This window comes from Cucurbita maxima, unplaced genomic scaffold (assembly GCF_002738345.1).
Source record: "Cucurbita maxima cultivar Rimu unplaced genomic scaffold, Cmax_1.0 Cma_Scf00038, whole genome shotgun sequence".
Taxonomy (NCBI): domain Eukaryota; kingdom Viridiplantae; phylum Streptophyta; class Magnoliopsida; order Cucurbitales; family Cucurbitaceae; genus Cucurbita; species Cucurbita maxima.
In genome coordinates, this window is record NW_019272054.1 from 1434976 (window position 1) to 1454422 (window position 19447).

The window sequence follows — 19447 nt, forward strand, 5'->3', positions numbered from 1 at the left end:
CCCTGACCAACATCCAATTGGGATTTCTTCGGAAAAATGAATCGTTCCGGGCTTCGGATTCGGGCATCATTCGTCGTGCTTTGAATTTTCATATTTGCAGGTAATTGTTGTTATCTATGAATTCTGTTGAGCTTTGGATTATATTCGAATGAGAATGAATTTGAATGTGCTATGTTGGTTGCAGCACAGATTCTTTAGCTTAGGTATCAGTGGTGGGGAGTTCAAAATGGTTTGTACGAATCAACATGTTTCACTGAATTAGATACTAATACAAGATGAAGTATGTGAAGCCGTTGAACTTGTTTCGTGATCTGTTGAAGAGAAATGTCCTTGAACGCGGCCGTTTTCTCGGTTTAGATATTGGTGATAAGTATGTTGGCTTGGCCGTCTCGGACTCGGATACGGATAATTAAATCGCTTCACCTATTAGGTATTTTCTTTGTCTGTTCATGGGATTGTGTCTGAGAGATTGGTAGTAATGGGATTGAAGTTGAAGTTAACAGAACGTGACCATTACTAGTTGGTGTTCCTTTGCTGCAGTGTTCTGCTGAGGAATAAACAAAGATGCATTTGATGGCTCGGGATTTTCAGATATTGGTGAGATTTTTTACTCTGTTTTTTTAATCTTCTTCCTTCCCGTGAAGATTTGTAGAATGGTAATTAGATGCTCTAGCAGCCAAATCTTGTAACTCTTTGGGCTTTTTGTCTCTTAGGAGAGGTTGCTTAGTTACTTAAAAGAATACTTCGATTCCTCTTCAACGAACGTGGGATCTCACAATCTACTCTATTATGGGGTGCAGCGTCCTCGCTGGCACTTGTACCCTCTCCAATTGATGGGACCCTCTAACCCACCTCCTTCAAGGCCCAACGTCTTTGCTGGCACACCGCCTGGTGTCCACTATCTTCGGGGTTCAACCTCCTCGTTGGCACGTTGCCCGATGTTTAGCTTTGATATTCTTTGTAACAACCCAAACCCACTACTAGCAGATATTGTCTTCTTTAGACTTCCCCTCAAGGTTTTAAAACGCAGATGCTTAGGAGAGTTTTTCACGTCCTTATAAAGAATGTTTCGGTCTCCTCTCCAACTGATGTGGGATCTTACATGCTAAATGGAAAACGGTGATTGAAGGGCGGTGCCACCAAATTTTGCAGGATGAACTTTAATTTACTTGATTTTCTGGGAGTGCCATTTTAGGTGCAAATGAGATTTCTTATGATGACACTATGATTAGAATGTAGTTAGTTACACAGCTCTAAATTTACCTTTTCTTTCCCTCTTTTCCTGTGATGTGTTGCTGTGCAGTGTATTTGTCATTAATCTTAACGTATGATAGTGAATTGTCAATGCTGTTCTTTCTTTCAACATTCACAGTCATCCCCGTCCTGTGTATATTTACTGCTGCTTCTGGTTTGTGTATACAGATCCCTGAACTCTCTCTGGCGGGGTTCATTGTTGGATACCCTTTTGATGGACAACGTCGCAACCCGAATGTGTGTTCCATATCTCTGCAGAATCATCATTATTGGTTCCCATCTGCTCTTGACGTTGTAAGTGAAAATCTTTATTGATGACCTTGAAGGCGTAAAGTAAACATCTTGGGATTAGTGATTTACATCAAAGGTTAGTTCATCTAGTTTGGCAAGCCATTCCTGTTAGTCTTATGACTTATGTAACATGCCTTTCAATGTCTTTGTCAATGCACTAACTCAGTCAAACGAGTGTGATTATGTTTGAATTGTCTATGTCGACAAGCTGTTAAAATCTTCTAATTTTCGCGACATTGACTTGTGAATGGGCTACTACTCTATATTTCATTCGATTGAATTTTAGTATGAGATTCCATATCGATTGGAGAAGGGAACGAGTGCCAGCGAGGACACTGGGGCTCCGAAGGGGGTGAATTATGAGATCCCACATCGGTTGAGAAGAAAACGAGACATTCTTTATTAGGGTGTGGAAACCTCTCCCTTATAGATGCATTTTAAAAATCTTAAGATGAAGTCCAAAAGGGAAAGCCCAAAAGAAACAAAATTAGCTAGCTGTGGGCTATTACATTTATATTAGTGATTTCTTATTTCTATGCACAGAATGTGGAACTACTGATAAAGCCATTGAAACTGCCCCCTATTTTGTCAAGGAAAATAATTGACAAGTTTGCTGCTGTTGGAATACTTCAGGTAATCTACAATTTTCTCTTTTTCTTTGGTTTAAGCCTTTCTATCATCTTGATAAGGTTGGCTGGTAAAATGCAAATCCAGTTTTCACAATGTGAGAAATGTATCTTAAAATATCAATTAAAGCTTCAGTGCATTGACAGTGAAGTCGTATATCCCAGGGTTGCTTGGATTATCTTAACAGAAGACAGGAATTGGAAACGATGCAAAGCGAATAAGATGAACTGTACAGGATAAGGTACTGATTTGTCAATGAAGTTGCTTTCTTTGAAATTGAAATTTCGAAATCTTGCTGAAATGTCAACAAAAACTTCTGCACTCTTAGAAATTTTAGAATAATATAAAAAATTAACCTTTGAATTTAGAAATGTAATTCAGTTCGTATATTAAAACCGACTAACATGGTGAAAGGGTAAAATACATTTTTCGTCTTTGGGTTTTGAACTTAGTTTCTAATGCCAACTCTACTTCATTTAGAAATTGTAAGATCCCATGTCGATTGGAGGAGGAAACGAAACAATTTTTATAAGGGTGTGGAAACCTCTCTTTAGGAGACTCATTTTAAAACCTTAAGGGGAAGCCCGAAAGGAATGCTCATAGACAACAATATCTGCTAGCGGTGAGCTTGGACGGTTACAAAAAAGAACTCCAAACTCCAAGAAAAGTACTAATTATAAGTTTTAGAGACCAAACATATCATTTTTGTAGCCTGAAGAACCAAACAAAAACTAAATTCAAATCTCAAGAACTAAAAGTATTAGCTTCGAATTTCATGGACAACATCAAAACTAAGTTCAAACTCCATGGACCGAACCGAAAGTGTATTTGAGTCGAGTAGTCGTATTTGCAAGTTCTAAAAGACGGTTTGGTTAGTATTTTGATCAATATATGCATACATTTGATTCTCCCCTCTTAGTTTAGGACGGAACAGTTTATTTTGAATTTCTCAGTCCAGAAAGGGAAGAGATGGATCTACTTCGATATTATCTTCAATTTTATCTTAAATGAGTGAATTATCTGATCTGCTCATAATCGAGTAATTAAGCTAACAGGATTCCTCTTTTTAGAATTTTCCTTATGGGAATTCCATCAAGTGCTTGTTTCCATGTTTGTTCATTTCTAAATTTTACTAATGACAACCATTATACCATATACTCTGTCTATTTTACAGATCATGCTTATATATTTTTCAAATGACTTCTATTGTCCATATGTTCTTTAATATGCTGATTATCTTTTTTTGGTTAATATGCTTGGCTGTGGAATATGTTGAATGAGTTGTGTTTATGAATTACGTTCACGATATTTCAAAGATAAATATGCTTTTCAGGCGTCGAGACACGGCTATGTTTTACAAACTGAACGGTAATTTCTACTCGTCCCGAGTTTTTATTAGATCTTGGATTAAGGTCTTAAGATCATTAATTAATTTGACTATGTTAATTTGAATTGCAAATGTTCTGAATTCTATTACTTTAGGTAAACTATAGAGCTCAATTTGAGTATTTCTAGTTAATTAGTTAGGTTGGTCCCATTTAATAAGCTTATAAGACTTTCTTTAAAAATCTATTTTGTCAAATTATTATAAATCTTCACGATTTGGGTTTAATAAATTTCTAAACTTAATTTAGTTTTTTAACCTTTAATTTTTTATTTAATATCTAATAGATTTTTTTTATAAACATTAATATTTTGTTGGATAGATTTTAATTATTTTTTTTTTGTTTTATGTTAAAATTTTTAAATTAATTAGGTTTAGAGTTCTATTATTCATACTTTATTTTTTTTGGGCACGATGTATCTATTCATTTATAAGAATGTTGATCATATTGGTTTTATGAAATTGAAAGTTTTTAAATCTATTGTAAAATTGGAAGATATTAAATGGAAAGTTTTTAATTTATATATTAAAATAAAATTTATTTGAATAATTATATTGTTTTGTACTTATCAAGAAAATTACATAAAAATAAATTCTATTATTGAAAAAATATATATGGTTGGTATGCTGTTCCTTATTTTAAAAATTATTAAGTGAATATATATTTAGTAAATTAAAATTTTAAAACAAATTTGATTTATATGATTCAAATATGGAAATTTTGCAAAATATTTTTTTTAGAGAATGCAAAACTACACAACAAAAAATACTTTGTATATATTTGTAAACAAAGAATGATAAGGTCAACTATATAATATATTATAAATTATAAACTTTATAAAATAATAAATACAAAGTTTATTAAATAAAATATATTAATAGAGACTGATAATATATAAGGCTAAATTATTTATTTTTGGTCAATCTTGTAGTCCATCTAATATTAATCGTTTAAATTTATAAAATAAGTATTTTTAAAATTTGATTTTAATTATATTCGAATTCACAATAATATTTTTAAATTAAATTTTATTGAAATGAATTAAATAATCATAATTTTTATGCAAAGTACGATAAAATATTTTTTAAAAATTTATAGAGAAAGTTAATAAATTTTATTTTAGTAAAAGTTTATTCATAAATATATTACTAAACAAAATCACTTTTTTAAATTAAATTAGGACAATAACCATATAATTTGAAAAGTTTCATCTTTTACTTTGAATTTTGAAATTTGGTTAAATAATACTCGGGAAGGTTTCAACTATATGTCCATATAGTTCGAGAAAAGTTACTTTTTACTCTCAAATTTTGAAATTTATTCCTAAAAATCGAAACCAACCCGAACCAAAACCAAAGTAAAAACCAAGCAATATAAAGCTAAACCATCAAAAAGCATTTATTTATAACAATACAAAGAAAAATAGGCATACAAGGCAACAAAGCTGGGCTTAGGGTTTTTTTATTTATTTCTTATTTTTTTTAACCCTAAACCCAAAAAGAAAAATATATATATATATTTTAACTCTCTGATAAGTACCAACCAATGGATTTGGTAATTTGTGTGGGTCCCACTTCCTCTCTCTAATAACACTTTCTCTCTCTCTCTCTCTCTTCCCCAATCGGACTATTTTGTAATTATAATTAATAAATAAAAAGAAAAAGAAAAGAAAAAGAAAAAGAAATATATGATAAAGACAATGCCTTTAAGCCTGTCTCTCTCTCTCTCTCTCTCTCTCTCTCTCTCTCAGTTCAAAGCTTACACAGTTCACTCACACTTGTACTGTTTACAGATTACCCAATATTCAACTTTATTTCAAAAAGCTCAAATTTTTCTATTCATTTTCCTTCCATTCCTCCACCCCTCTCTTCTTTGTCTTTTCTTTCCCTTTTCCCCTCTTCTTTTCCACCCTCCCCCTGCATTTCCCCTTCTCAAAACCCTAGATTTTGAATCTAGGGTTTGATTTTTCCACCATTCTCTTCTCCCTTTCATTCCACCTCTCCTTCAACTTTCTCTCTTTTTGCTTCCCCTCCTCTGCATTTCTCTTATCACTCACATTTCCCATCACTGCTTTGTTTGTTTTGGGTGAAACCCATTTTTGTTTCACCTCCATTTTTTAGCTTTTTCTTTGTGTTTTCTCACTCTTTGTGCAAATTTACTTCTGGGTTTTGTTCTTCTCCATCTCTTGTTAAACCCCTTTTAAACCCTTTTCTTTTTTTCATTCATTTTGTTGGTGTTCTTGGAAGAGGGCTACGAGTGGCTACGAGTGGCTCCGTTTGACATTTTTTTCACATCTTCTCTTCAATTTCTAACGAGGGTATCTTGAAAAAACAACTCTTGATTAGAAAATGCTTGTTGGGTCTTGGAATTCTGCGCTTTTGTGTTATGGTTAGTGATTTGGGTTTGTAAAAAGCCATTTTGTTGGTTGTTTAGACCACCCAAGTCTTTGTTCAGTGAGGCTATTCTTGCAAGTAAATGAATGGATGGGAGGGAAGGCATGGCATTGTCTGGTGGCTCTGCTTCTTATTACATACATAGAGGAGGAGGGCTTGGAGGGTCTGGGTCAGGGGTGCCTACGGCTGGATCCCATGCCTCCCCTGTGTTCCGACCGATGGCTAACCAGGGTGTTCTGTCTCACTCAAATCTCAGAGGCAATTCCGTTGGATCAACATATACTGTTGAACCATCTCATTCAAATTATCTTCGTGGGATGAGTATCAATGCCTCAGCTGGAGTGAACTCTGGTGAACCTGTAAAGAGGAAGAGAGGGAGGCCCCGGAAATATGCTCCAGATGGGCAGGTCTCATTGGGTCTGTCTCCCATGTCTGTTGGTTCTAAGCTCTCACCGGGAATGAGTTTGTTGACCCCCAGACGAAGACGAGGGCGGCCACCTGGTTCTGGAAGGAAACAACAATTAGCTCAACTTGGTAAATTTTTCTTTCTTGTTCTTATTTGGTTTCAATGTTCATGGTTTGATCAACGAGTAAAGGGTCTTTTTAGTATCTTAAAAATGTCTTCTTGTGAGCAGGTCATGATCATGCTTATTCTTTTCAAGTTAGTTATATGCTATGTGTTTGTGCTGTTTACCATGGAAAATTTAGTGATGTATTAACATTCTTATGTTGCCTTGTTATTTTCCTCCTCTAACGTTCGGGTTTACGCCTTTAGTGATATATGTACTTTGTATTTAAATTCTATATATGGATGTTATTGTTGAGGATCGATGAAGAGGAGTCTCACATCGGCTAATTAAGGGGTTGATCATAGGTTTGTAAGTAAAGAATACATCTCCATTGATATGAGGCCTTTTCGGAAAATATCATACTATTGTGGAGATTCGTGGTTCTTAACAGTTATTGCTTTTCTCAGGTGAATGGATGAACGATTCAGCTGGACTAGCCTTTGCCCCACATGTTATTCACGTCGGAGCTGGTGAAGTATGCTATTGCTATGAGCTTTTATATTTCTAAACAACATTATGAGTTCAGTGATAGCGTTTTCTGGAACAGTTCATTTGTACTTATAACGCTGTGGCTTTAGTCGATCTGATTCATAATGGCGTAGTTTCAACCGTTCTTTCGAGATATTTAATTTGTATTCCTTGTAAAAGTAAAACCTTATTTTTGTTACCTTGGTTTCTTGAGGTTGTGATATTTACAGGCGGCGAAAACTACAAATTAATTCTTGATTTGCTTCGTTTTTTTTTCCCACTTCCCGTTCGAAGGAAACAAAAGCATTTGAATCAATATCTTTGTTTGCAGGACATCGTAGCAAAAGTATTGTCGTTTGCACAGCAGAGGCCAAGGGCTGTTTGCATCTTGTCTGGGAATGGTACCGTTTCTTCTGTAACGCTACGTCAGCCTGCATCTACTGGCGTGAGCGTCACATATGAGGTTAAAGAATTATTTTAATGACTTTTCATATTCGCTTTACGAAGAATCACTGCACTTTGATTTCTCTGCCTCTCTGTTCAACAATATGTGAATTTTTGAATTTTTGTTTAAAATATTTTGCTTGGAATCTCATCAATACGTTACCTTTGTGCACGTTCGCCTTTTGGAAATGATCTCCGACGAAGGCATAGTAGTTTTGTTATGCATCTTCGATCTACTATGGACTTGATTCAACTTTGATGTTATTATCTATGTTATCGACAGAGATATTGTCATCAACTACACGATAAATCAGAAAAAAAAACTCCCATGTGGTTAATTCTATTAAACAATGTGGAGAAATTGCAATTTCTGTCTTGAATCATACGGTATAGTTTCTGAATTTTGTTTTTAAGTTGTTCGAGTAGTTTGTCGTTTGCCTAGATCTCTTTGAAGTTGATGTCTTGAATCAGTCTTAGAGCTCTTTCTCTCTTTCATTTGATATTTGTTGTGAGATCCTACATCGGTTGGAGAGGGGGACGAAGCACTCCTTATAAGGGTATGGACATCTCTCCCTAATAGACGCGTAATGGGGAAGCCTCGAAAGGAGAGCCCAAATAGGACAATATCTGGATGAGTACTGGTTCCATGGCGTAACTCTGAAAGATGCGTTTTAAAACCTTGAGGGAAAGCCTGAAAGAGAAAGCTCATAGAGAACAATATCTACTAGTAGTGGGCTCTGATTGTTACAAATGGTATCAGAGCCAGACACTGAGCAGTATGCCAGCGGGGATGCTGGGTCTCCAAGGGGGTGGATTATGAGATCCCACATCGGTTGGAGAGGATAATAAAACACTCCTTATAAGGGTGTGGAAGCCTCTCTCTAACAGACATGTAATGGGGTAGCCTAGAAGGGAAAGCCCAAAAAGGATGTTTGGATGAGTACTGGTTTTGCTGCATAACTCTGAAAATGTGTTTTTAAACCTTGAGGAGAAGCCCGAAAAGGACAAGCCCAAAGAGGGCAAAATCTGCAAGTGGTGGGCTTGGGCTGTTACAAGTTCTGCTGTTCTCGGGAGAATGAGAGGTTCTCCCTTTTGTGGACTTTGTTTTTGTTCTTGTTTAGTCGACTTTTTATACAAAAAGAAGTGCCATCATGTTGGAACATGACTTGGGTTGAATAGTAAACAATCTTAAAGTGAACGATTAGCGTTTGTGAGTCAATGTCTTTTGGTCTCATCAACGTACAAACCGCATCCGAAGACATCTCTTCGTTTGTTTAAACGTTTCTATTTCTCTCTAACCAAATGTTCCATTCTACAACCAATAATCTTGAACATGATCCAAGGCCAACCTGAACACCTGCAAGAATCTCTCCCATTTTGTTTGGGTGAAAGGGTTCCTCCAAGGAATGTAAGCCTTGTCCTCGAACGGTAACACACCATTGTAGTCAAAGCACGAACAAGGAAGAGCTTTGGATAAAAGTCAATGGTGTTCGTTCTTTCGAAAGAATGACCATCTTCATTTTTTCTAAGTGCTCATTTTTTCAAGGAAGTTCTAAGTGTTGTAGAGAAATTACTTCTTGATGCTAGAGGGTGGGAGTGTTTTATGCCTTTGGTGTAAACAAGAACAGCTATTTTGTAGGCTCACAGTGAAGTTGATTGGAGCGTGAAACCTCCCATTCGGTCTACGTATGTTAAGTCGACTTATTAGAGTTTGCTTGTTGTGTGTTGACAGAAGCGATATAGGTTTCAATTTCTATTACATACTCCTTGATATTATCCAATTATCTTGGAAAACAAGGTTGTAGTTAGTAACAACTCAAATCCACTACTAGTAGATATTGTCCTTTGTGGGCTTTCCCTTTTGGGTTTCCCCTCAAAATTTTTAAAACGCATCTATTAAGGAGAGGTTTCCACACTCTTATAAAGAATGTTTCATTCTCCTATCCAACCGATGTGGGATCTCACAATCTCTCCCCCTTTGGGGCCAAGTGTCCTCGCTGACACTCGTTCCCTCTTCAATCAATGTGGGATCTCACAATCTACCCCCCTTCAGGGATCACCGTCCTCACTTGCACTTGTTCCCCTCTCCAATTGATGTTGTTCCCCTCTCTGATGGGATCTCACAATCCACCCCTCTTCGAGGCCCAATGTCCTTGCTAGCACTCATTCCCCTCTCCAATCAATCAACCTTACAATCTAACCCCCTTTAGGGCCCAACATCCTCGCTTGCACTTGTTCCCCTCTCCAATCGATGTCGTTCCCTTCTCTGATTGATTGGGATCTCACAATCCACCCCCCTTCAGGACCCAGTGTCCTTGGTGACACTCGTTCTCCTCTCCAATCAATGTGGGATCTTACAATCCACCCCCCTTTAGGGCCCAACGTTCTCGCTTGCACTTATTCCCTTCTCCAATCGATGTCATTCCCCTCTTTGATCGATGAGGGATCTCACAATCCACCTCCTTTCGGGGCCCAGCGTCTTTGTTGGTACACGTACCTCTCTTGAATCAATGTGGGATCTCACAGTAGTCATCCATTGGGCTTTTAGGAGTGGTTCCTATTTATGCAAAAAGATTGCAGTCTTAGGTTCCTCCAAACCGAAAGCCAGCTTTAACCACACTTCTTATCGCTATCATAAACTAATGACCTATAGCTCTTCTCTAGGTAGGAGGGTGAGGATTCGAAGCATAGTAAAGATCTAATAATGACATGATTGAATGAAGCAGCAATGTTGTTCACAGAACACTGAATATTTTCTGGTTAAATAAGGTTGTGTAGCACTGTTATTTTTCTTCGTTATAAAATATGTTCGGATGTTGCAGGGTCATTTCCAGATATTGTGCTTGTCTGGTTCTTACTTGGTGGCTGAAGATGGCGGTCCTCGAAGTAGGACGGGCGGTATTAGTGTTTCCCTCTCTAGTCCTGATGGTCATGTTGTCGGTGGTGGCGTTGCCGTTCTTATGGCAGCTGGCCCCGTTCAGGTACTTCATGCATTCGATAACATGACGAGGCAACATGGCCTTCCATTTGAGTTCATACTTTTTCCCCATTGTTTTGAGTGAAGATAGAAAAGGGTTGAGCATATCTTATTCTCTTGCAGGTAGTTGTATGTAGTTTTGTTTATGGTGCAAAGATAAAAAACAAGCAGGTCGCTGGTCCGAAAAGCAACGACGATTCCAGAAACGAGCACCATGATAATATGGTTTCGCCTACGAGTGCCCCATCTGCCCACGCCTACAACCCGTCTCCGATTGGTGGTTGGCCCGGTTCCCGTTCGATTGATGTGAGAAACTCCCATACTGGAATTGACTTGACGCGAGGATGATGAATATATGTTGCAACATACACATGTTGATTTTGTACATATGTGTTGTTGTAAATGAACCGAACCGAACCTTGTGAGGACTGTACCGTTTACCGAGTCGACTTCTTTTTGCAGCAGTTAACATATTGATGCTAACATATGGTATGTAGCAAGAGGCTTCATTTCGAGTTTGTGGAGTCGATGTTGATTTTATTGGACAGAGTTTCGGGTTTTTGGAGGGTAAGATTGCGGGGCTGCTGTAGCGGAGGAAGTACGTTTGGTAGTTCGAGCAGGAATTTTCGATTTAATGAAAATATTAGGGAGTTATAGGACATTATGTTGTGTTCTAAGATGTAATTTTTAGTTATATATCAGAGTATTCTCTTATTTCAATTTCCTTTTTTAAAATGGTAAACAGAACTGGAATGGAATAGAAATTAGTTCTTTGTTCATAAACTTTGTACTTTTATCCATTCAATATGTTTATGGGGAATTTCATATATTTTGAATATATTCAATTAGGATTCGAACATTCATATGATTGTATCGAGCACAAAACCTGCTATGAATTCACTGTCGTTGGGATAGTTTGAAGATCGGGCATCATCGAGTAGCATTTCAAGAGAGGCATTGTGAGATCTCACATCAATTAGAGATGCGTTTTAAAATCGTGAGATTGGCGGTGATACATAACAGACTAAAGCAGACAATATTTATTAGCGGTGACCTTGGACTCGAGCTGTTACAAATGGTTTTAGAGTTATGCACCGGACGGTGTACTAACAAGAACGTGGGCCTCTAAAAGGATGAATTGTGAGATCCTACATTGGTTTGGGAACAAACTACTCCGCATAAGAGTGAGGAAACGTTTGCATAGTAGACGCGTTTTAAAATTCTTAATAGCAGGTTAAAGTAGACAATATCTACTAGCGGCGGTCTCGAGCTATTACAAATGGTATCAGAACTAGATACTGGGTAATGTGCCAACGAGACATTTGGCCTGCAAGAAAGATGGATTGTGAGATCTCACATCAGTTGGAAAGAAGAACGAAAACATTTCTTACAAGATTGTGAAAACTTTAAAATTGTGAAATTGACAGCGACACATAATAGATCAAAAGAGAACCGTATTAAAATGGGTGAAAACAGACAATATTTCATTTTATCATACTCAAACTATATATATTAAAATTTAGTAAATATTTCAAATATATCAAAATTTGGATTTTTAAAAAATATTTTTTAGAACTTATTCCAATTCCAAATGAAAGGGAACTAAAATAAAATAAAGCGAAAAAAAAGATATTTTTGTCGGTATAAAATAAATAGTTGTAGAAATTGTTTGATCCACTATTTTAAACTAATTATTTGTCATATAAACCATACTTTTATTTTTATATATTCATGACCATAATTTAATATATATTCCTATCAGACAACGTTAACTAACTTCAATTAATCATATTAAAAATTTATTAATTAATAAATTCTCTTTTAATATAAAATAACACTAAAAAATCGGAACCCACATGAACATATTTAATAAAAATACTAATATTGTAAACATAAAAACAAGCAATTTGGTACTGCAAGATTGAGTGGGTGATCATGTCACGGTCGGGACCATCAAATAATTCTGGTCTAAGTCTGGAAGCAACTGATCGGGACCATCAAATAGTTCTGGTCTAAGTCTGGAAGCAACTGATCGGGACCATCAAATAGTTCTGGTCTAAGTCTGGAAGCAATTGATCTATCATAATGAACGAGGCGACAGAAACATAACTTAATGAATAAGAAATAAGAATTCGTGTAGATGAAAACTGCATTTTCTTGAAGAATCTGCTCAGAAATTTCAATTTAGCGAGACCGAGTTCATAAAAACACGGCTACACATTTGGGATCAACAAATCCAGACAATTTCTCAGACGGATTCATCAAAGCTCGAGCAATTTATTACATAATTCTCAACCTACAGCCTTGTAAATACATGGATATCATTCAGAAACCAGACCAAATACACTGCAGCTTTAGGTTTATTCATGTGTCTAATAATAACAAGAGAAAGATACACAGCACTTCTAAGCAGCTACCAGCAGCTTCTTCACATCCTTCTGCAAAAATGCACCCAACCCCCCCACAGTTCAAACAGTGAGCTCATTGATTCTTGACTAATTGCAGTGATGGGTAAAAGAAATGAATGAAAAGACTACTCAAATAACTTGGTTTGAAGAACTATTGGATTCATTTACCTCAATGCTGAGCGGGGAAGTTGTTGGGGCGTAACGATCGACCACCTTTCCATCTTTGTTCACCAAGAACTTGGAGAAGTTCCACTTAATGCCGTCTCCAAAGATCCCACCTTTGCTCGACTTCAAGTACTTGTATAGAGGAGCAGCGTTCTTTCCATTCACGTCCACCTATTATGAAAAAGAAAATGAACTTGGGAATGCTCATCTTTGACAGTTTTTATAGCGCCTAATATCTTCCACATTCCTTGTAACCTTTATGTATCTCCATTAGCCTCATAGTTTTAAAACGTGTATGCTAGGGAGAAATTTTTATACCCTTACAAAGAATGCTTCGTTCTCCTCTACAATCGATGTGGGATCTCACAATCCACCCCCTTAGAGGCCCAGCGTCCTTGCTGACACACCGTCCGGTGTTTGGCTCTAATACTATTTGTAACAGACCAAGCTCACTGTTAACAGATATTGACCCGTTATATATCCATTAGCCTAACGATTTTAAAACGCGTCTACTAAGGAGAGGTTTCACACTCTTATGAGTAATACTTCGTTCTCTTCTACAACCGATATGGGATCTCACATCCCTTGTGTCAACCGAGTAAGACTATAATCCCAATAAAATTTTGAAGGTGTCAAGTCTATATCATAAATCTTATTTACCTTGTTAAAAATGGGGTACTCGGCCTTAAAACGGGTGCAAGCAAACTGCACAATCTCTTCATTGGTTCCTGGCTCCTGGCTTCCAAATTGGTTGCACGGAAATGCAAGAATCTCAAACCCTATAAACAGAACACAAGCGTAAATGATAAATATGAACTTAGAAGGAAAAGAAGAAAGGATGAATTGAAGCAAGAGAGAAGAGGGATTGAAGGAGCGTTAGAACAAACCTTGGTCCTTGTATTTAGCATACAGTTGGGCCAGTTCAGTGTAGTTCGAATTAGTCAAGCCACTGCAGCAATGCATCAGAAACAGAACATTAAAAAGATATAGAATCAATATCAGCTCTTGGAATCTAGCATAGACATAACTCTATACTATACATCAAGTTCATACTAAAATTCTCTTAAATCTATAATGGCTCGTGAAGGCAAGCCTTAGAAAATCTAGAAGACCTTTCATTCATGTGATTATGAATGGCAACTCAAAGTCATCATCCTACTATTTTGACTACATAGACACAACTTTTGAGACAGAGAAGGCATCATAAATCACGTTACCACTGAGACGCAACATTGACAATCAAGAGGACCTTTCCTTTGTAAATGCTGAGGTCGACATCATTTCCTCTAGCATCCTGTAAGCCGAGGCAAAAAAAAATCATTAAAACCAAAAGATTTTAGCAAGAAGTTCCAAAAAGAAACTGTAACATTATGAACATGGCGTCATTGACAAGCAGTGACAAAACAATCACATGCCTAGGAAGAAAATCAAGCAGAGCTTCACAGAAAAAGGGGATTTCCCTACTTAATTAGAAAGCAAACTCAAAACCCATTGATTCAACCAGCAATCAAAAGCATATGGAAGCAGCTTGAATTGAAGGGAAATTCATAAACAGAGATGAGCAATTGACATGATACATTCACAATGATGATACCATACCTGCAAAGCTCTCTCAAAAAAGGATGAAATTATTCGAAAGTTTGATTAAGATTACTAGTTCATATGATTTGATTACAATAACCTTAACACTTGAAAACCCCTAACAAAAGCCATTTCCCCTAAATTCCAAATTCTCAGCATTCAAAATGGGAGTTCCAACTCGACTCAACTCGATCTATAACCAAAAGAAACTCACAAAAACACGCAAAAGGAACAAGAAATCCAACCTTTACGGTGAAATCATGGACTGAAGTCTTGGAGGCGGTGGCCATAGTATGATCCAACCGAATAAACACCGAGCCAAGACGCGAAAAACCTGGATTAATTGGTGAAACGAAGCGAGATACAGAAAAACACTGCGAATAATGCAGAAGAGTTTGCTTCGAAGCGGGCGAGATTCGCTTGTTCAAAACCAGAGGTGAAGAAGATAATGATCAAACGCTGAGAAATTTCTTTCGACAAGAGAGCGAATTGAGATACAGAACATGGAGGATGCATGAACCATGAGGGCTTTATATATGATTTAGAAGACGCGTTTGACACGTGGCGCTCAATGTTTTGCCACGTTGGGATTTAGCTGGCGGAGGTTCGAACCGTACTCAGATATGAATGGACGGCTGATTTTCTTTTTTTCTTTTTCCCACTGCTTTAGTTTTCAATGTATTAATATTCTTTTATTACTTGAAATTTTAAATTACAAAAAAAATAATAATAATAAATTAAAATCTTATGATTTGTTTAAAAAATACGCTCGCATCGTAAATATTTTAAATTAATATTGGAGAAAAATACGTTAGAATATTAAGTAATAATTAGACTATATATATATTTATATATATGAATAAATGTTTTAAAAACTAAATATTACTTGAAAGAATAAAACAATTATACCTAAAAGGTGAAAAAACAAGAACAACCCGAAACTAAAATTAAAATTCAAATAATTATGCTCGTTAACAAATAACTTATTATAACGATATACATTTCTTTTCTTATTATAACTAACAAACAGAAAATCGAGGCAAACTCTGAATACTAGATATGATCTCAAAATAACAGGGGTCAAGGTCGGCCAGTGAGACGATGGGGGATAAGCTTCATCGTCGAGAGGGAAACAGCCCGGATCACCAGCTAAGGCCCCTAAATGACCGCTCAGTGATAAAGGAGGTAGGGGTGCAGAGACAGCCAGGAGGTTTGCCTAGAAGCAGCCACCCTTGAAAGAGTGCGTAATAGCTCACTGATCGAGCGCTCTTGCGCCGAAGATGAACGGGGCTAAGCGATCTGCCGAAGCTGTGGGATGTAAAAATGCATCGGTAGGGGAGCGTTCCGCCTTAGAGGGAAGCACCCGCGCGAGCAGTGGGATGTCGGATGTATTATTAAGCGTGTTTAGTTCGAAATAATTTTATATTGGGTGATTTCTTATAATATATAGACAACTAGATAATGTGATTATGTTATGTTATAGAAGAATGTCGGATGTATTATTAGGATTTTGGACAAAAATATATTATTATTTTAAAATATAAAAATGTGGGTTAATTTTTATAATAATTATTATTTTAGATGGAATTTTAATTTGGTTGGTCATTTGTGTGTGAATGAAATTAAGATTCCCTTTTCGTCTTTTTTTGAAATAAAAAACGTATATAAAATACTTATTGACATCATAATTAGAAAATGCGTCAATATTGACGGCTGGATTACAAAAGTCAACGATCTATAGTTTCTAGAACCTTCTTAATTGTCATGGATGAGCTATGGGAATCAAACTTTCTCTCTCTACACTTTTATTTATTTTTAAATTTTAATCCTATTTTTTTTCTTGTTAAAATTTTAAAAGGTCTATATTTATATATAAAATTGTAAGATTATTGTATTTTGATTCATATGAATTTTTAAAATGTCTTTTATAAATAAAAAATAATTATATTACTCTTTAATTTAATTTTTTTGTTTGCCAAATCAAGCGGATTCTTGCCAGTCATTTTTCATTAGAACAATGTTTGCTGCCTCAATGACAATGTCTGTGTCGGCTTTGATTGCCATCCCGACATCGACAGCTACAAGGATAGGTGAGTCGTTGATCCTGTCTCCGATCATTGCCACCGTGTGTCCCGCCATCTGGTCATGTCAAAGCCAACCGTCTAATTTGTCATTTGGTTTGCAATGTATGCTCTTTAGTCTCAATTCTTCCTCAGGTATAATTTGAAATATTCACTTTTTCTTAACCTTATATGTAGAACTATATATCGTAATAAGATAATAAGATGTCGTGTTGAGTTAAGGGTGATGTTATATGTGAGATCCTATATCAGTTGGAGAGGAAAACAAAACATTGTTTATAAGAGTGTGGAGACCTCTCCACATGTTTTAAAAGCTTTGATGGGAAGCTCGAAAAGGAAAGTTCATATAGGACAATATCTGCTAAGGGTGGGTTTTGCTTGTTACAAATGATATCAGAGCTAGACACCGGGTAGTGATCCAATGAGAATGCTGGAACTCAAAGGGTGGTGGATTGTAAGATCCCTCGAGAGTGACCATTATTCCAATTTTTTTTTTTTTTTTTTAAATGTTAAGATTGGAAACTATTCTAATAAAATCTGGCCCAAAACTAGGGATGGACCAGAAGCCCAATAGAGATATATAGAGCCCTAGTTTTCCTTCCTCTGTAAAACCCTAAATTTTCGTCTTCTCCTAAAACCCCCCTTCAACTTCAGTTTGCTCTCATGGCGTCGTCGGATTCTGTTGCCCTTTCTTCCAGAGTTCGTCGGGAAACGGCGGAGAAAGCCGTTGAGTCTCTCCTTCAATGGAGAAATTCGAAACGAGAGAAACCTCAACTCTTCGACCTGGAAGATTTTTTATACCTTGTTGTAGCCCTAAAGAAAATACCTCCCAAAGGTCGCACAAACCCATACAAAATCCCTCTCCCGCATTCCTTACGCTCCGATTCTTCTGAAATCTGCCTCATAATTGACGACAGAAGCAGGTCCAATCTTACCAAAGATGACGCCAGGAAGAAAATTCAGTCGGAGAATATCCCAATCTCGAAGGTCATCAAGTTGTCGAAGCTTAAATCTGACTACCGTCCCTTTGAAGCTAAACGAAAGCTCTGTGATTCGTACGATATGTTTTTCGCCGATGATCGGGTTATTCCGCTGCTGCCGAGTCTGTTAGGGAAGCACTTCTACAAGAAGAAGAAGATTCCGGTGCCGTTGAATTTGAGGCATAAGAATTGGAAAGAACAGATCGAGAGGAGCTGTTCATCAGCTTTGTTGTATTTGAGGACAGGTACTTGTAGTGTAGTGAAAGTAGCGAAGACTTCGATGGAAGTTGAAGAGATAGTGAGTAATGTGATTGCGGCCATTGATGGGATTGCTGAGATTGTGCCTAAAAAGTGGAGTAATGTGCGGTCATTTCATTTGAAGGTCCTGGAATCGATTGCATTGCCAATTTACCAGACAGTGCCGGAGTTGAAGTTGAAGATTGATGCAGCCGTGAAGGGGGACGAAAAGGGAACAGAAAAAGAAGATGAAGCAGGAAAGAGTCCTACTCCTGTAAAGGTTAGCAACAAAAAAGAGAAAAAGTCGAGAATGAAAAAGGGGAGGATACATGAAGTTCGCTACATGGACAGTAATGGCGGAGAGTTGTCTGATGAAGATGACCTGAACGGTGATCTTGATGAAGACATGGATAATGCTGAGGTTAGTGAGAATCTCAAAAAGGGTAGTGATGAATTGAAGCGTAAAACACGGAGTAGAGTGAACAAAGGAAAAGAAGAGCTCCAAAATGACTTGAGTTCTGAGAAAACATTGAAGAAATCAACTGGTGTGAAGAAGGATGACAGTGTCAAACAAAAAAAGGATAAGATATCTACAAAGAAGGATGATAGTGTCAAACAAAAAAAAGATAAGGTGGCTGCGAAGAAGAAGGATGGAGGTAATATCAAGCAAAAGGAAGATGAAGATGAAGGATCTGCTGGGAAGAAGGTAAAAAAGAGTGGGGTTTCGAAGTCGAAAGCTGCTGATGGAACAAAGGTGAAGACAAAGAAATTGAAAGCGATGAAGTGATTGTTAGGGATTGATGAAGCTTGAGGAGCTCTAAAGGGATTCTCTTCTTCATGATCCAAGTATGCTTACACATCCCGCTTTTTAGGTGGCAAGTTTTGAGTATCTCTAATCGTTTTCCATTTTTTCATCATGTTTGGAAAATGAACTGATTGATTTATATGTCTACGTCTACTGTCTGTTCTTAGTTAAAGAAATTCTGAAATCTTAATGTTTGCTCTTTACCCGTGTTAAAATGCTTTCGTTTCTTTACAATTAGTTTTACCCATCGATTGAATCAGACATTATTACCCAGTAATCTTAGCCTCAAGTCAACTTCATAGCCCAACAAAACTAGCAAAGTCTTGGTGTTTTACCTGTTAGAACAAAGTGTAGAAGAGCAATCAGTCACCACTGTAAACTGAAAAGACTATTCTAGTGACGAGATGGATGTTCTTGTAAAGAAGCAGGGAGAGGAAGAGTGAGTGATGAAATGGGTAGAGCTAGAATAGAACATGGGTTGTTGATGGATTAGAAATGGGCTACTGGGATTGGAGTTTTGTAAGGACTGATTGACTATTCCTAGAAAGGTTAAATTACAAATTTCGGCTAATTTGGTTTTAAAAGTTTGGATTTCATCCTTTTGGTTTAATAAAATCTCATAAATAGTCTCTACCGAGTCTACCGATTGAGTACGTGAGACACCCTAGAATCTAAGATGATGATAAATATAAAGAAAAGTAAAAGCGTTCAAGGCCCTAAACCCAGAATTACTATCTGAACCCGTTGGCTCAAACCCCATTGATTGCATTTTATATCCTGTT

The 19447-nt window shown here is 36.8% G+C and overlaps 3 protein-coding genes and 1 pseudogene across 3 annotated transcripts; 3 read left to right on the plus strand and 1 right to left on the minus strand.

Annotated features, from left to right (window-relative positions):
- LOC111468890 lies at positions 1-2543 on the plus strand (annotated as a pseudogene).
- Positions 2544-5401: 2858 nt separating this feature from the next.
- Positions 5402-11191, plus strand: LOC111469122 (AT-hook motif nuclear-localized protein 5-like). The gene is made up of 5 exons (XM_023114365.1): positions 5402-6484; positions 6927-6994; positions 7319-7450; positions 10254-10412; positions 10532-11191. Exons 1-5 carry the CDS (start codon positions 6037-6039, stop codon positions 10754-10756), a joined length of 1032 nt encoding a protein of 343 aa, XP_022970133.1. The 5' UTR covers positions 5402-6036; the 3' UTR covers positions 10757-11191.
- A 1358-nt stretch (positions 11192-12549) lies between these two features.
- On the minus strand, positions 12550-15078 carry LOC111469123 (probable phospholipid hydroperoxide glutathione peroxidase). Its single transcript, XM_023114366.1, has 6 exons — positions 14808-15078; positions 14199-14275; positions 13869-13930; positions 13642-13760; positions 12985-13152; positions 12550-12846 (listed from the first exon to the last, which is right to left on the minus strand). The coding sequence occupies exons 1-6, from the start codon at positions 14850-14852 to the stop codon at positions 12814-12816; spliced, it is 504 nt and encodes a 167-aa protein (XP_022970134.1). The 5' UTR covers positions 14853-15078; the 3' UTR covers positions 12550-12813.
- A 2186-nt stretch (positions 15079-17264) lies between these two features.
- On the plus strand, positions 17265-18896 carry LOC111469121 (ribosomal L1 domain-containing protein 1-like). The gene has a single exon (XM_023114364.1). It carries the CDS (start codon positions 17307-17309, stop codon positions 18645-18647), a length of 1341 nt encoding a protein of 446 aa, XP_022970132.1. The 5' UTR covers positions 17265-17306; the 3' UTR covers positions 18648-18896.
- The last annotated feature ends 551 nt before the right edge of the window (positions 18897-19447 follow it).

Excerpts from the sequence above, each read along its gene's own strand:
- LOC111469122 (XM_023114365.1), top strand. The coding sequence starts at position 6,037 with ATGGATGGGAGGGAAGGCATGGCATTGTCTGGTGGCTCTGCTTCTTAT. Across the intron at positions 6,485-6,926 it reads ACAACAATTAGCTCAACTTG|GTGAATGGATGAACGATTCA; the intron begins GTAAATTTTTCT and ends TGCTTTTCTCAG. Across the intron at positions 6,995-7,318 it reads TTCACGTCGGAGCTGGTGAA|GACATCGTAGCAAAAGTATT; the intron begins GTATGCTATTGC and ends CTTTGTTTGCAG.
- LOC111469123 (XM_023114366.1), bottom strand. The coding sequence starts at position 14,852 with ATGGCCACCGCCTCCAAGACTTCAGTCCATGATTTCACCGTAAAG. Across the intron at positions 13,931-14,198 it reads GTCAATGTTGCGTCTCAGTG|TGGCTTGACTAATTCGAACT; the intron begins GTAACGTGATTT and ends GCATTGCTGCAG. Across the intron at positions 13,153-13,641 it reads AGTACCCCATTTTTAACAAG|GTGGACGTGAATGGAAAGAA; the intron begins GTAAATAAGATT and ends TTTTCATAATAG.
- LOC111469121 (XM_023114364.1), top strand. The coding sequence starts at position 17,307 with ATGGCGTCGTCGGATTCTGTTGCCCTTTCTTCCAGAGTTCGTCGGGAA.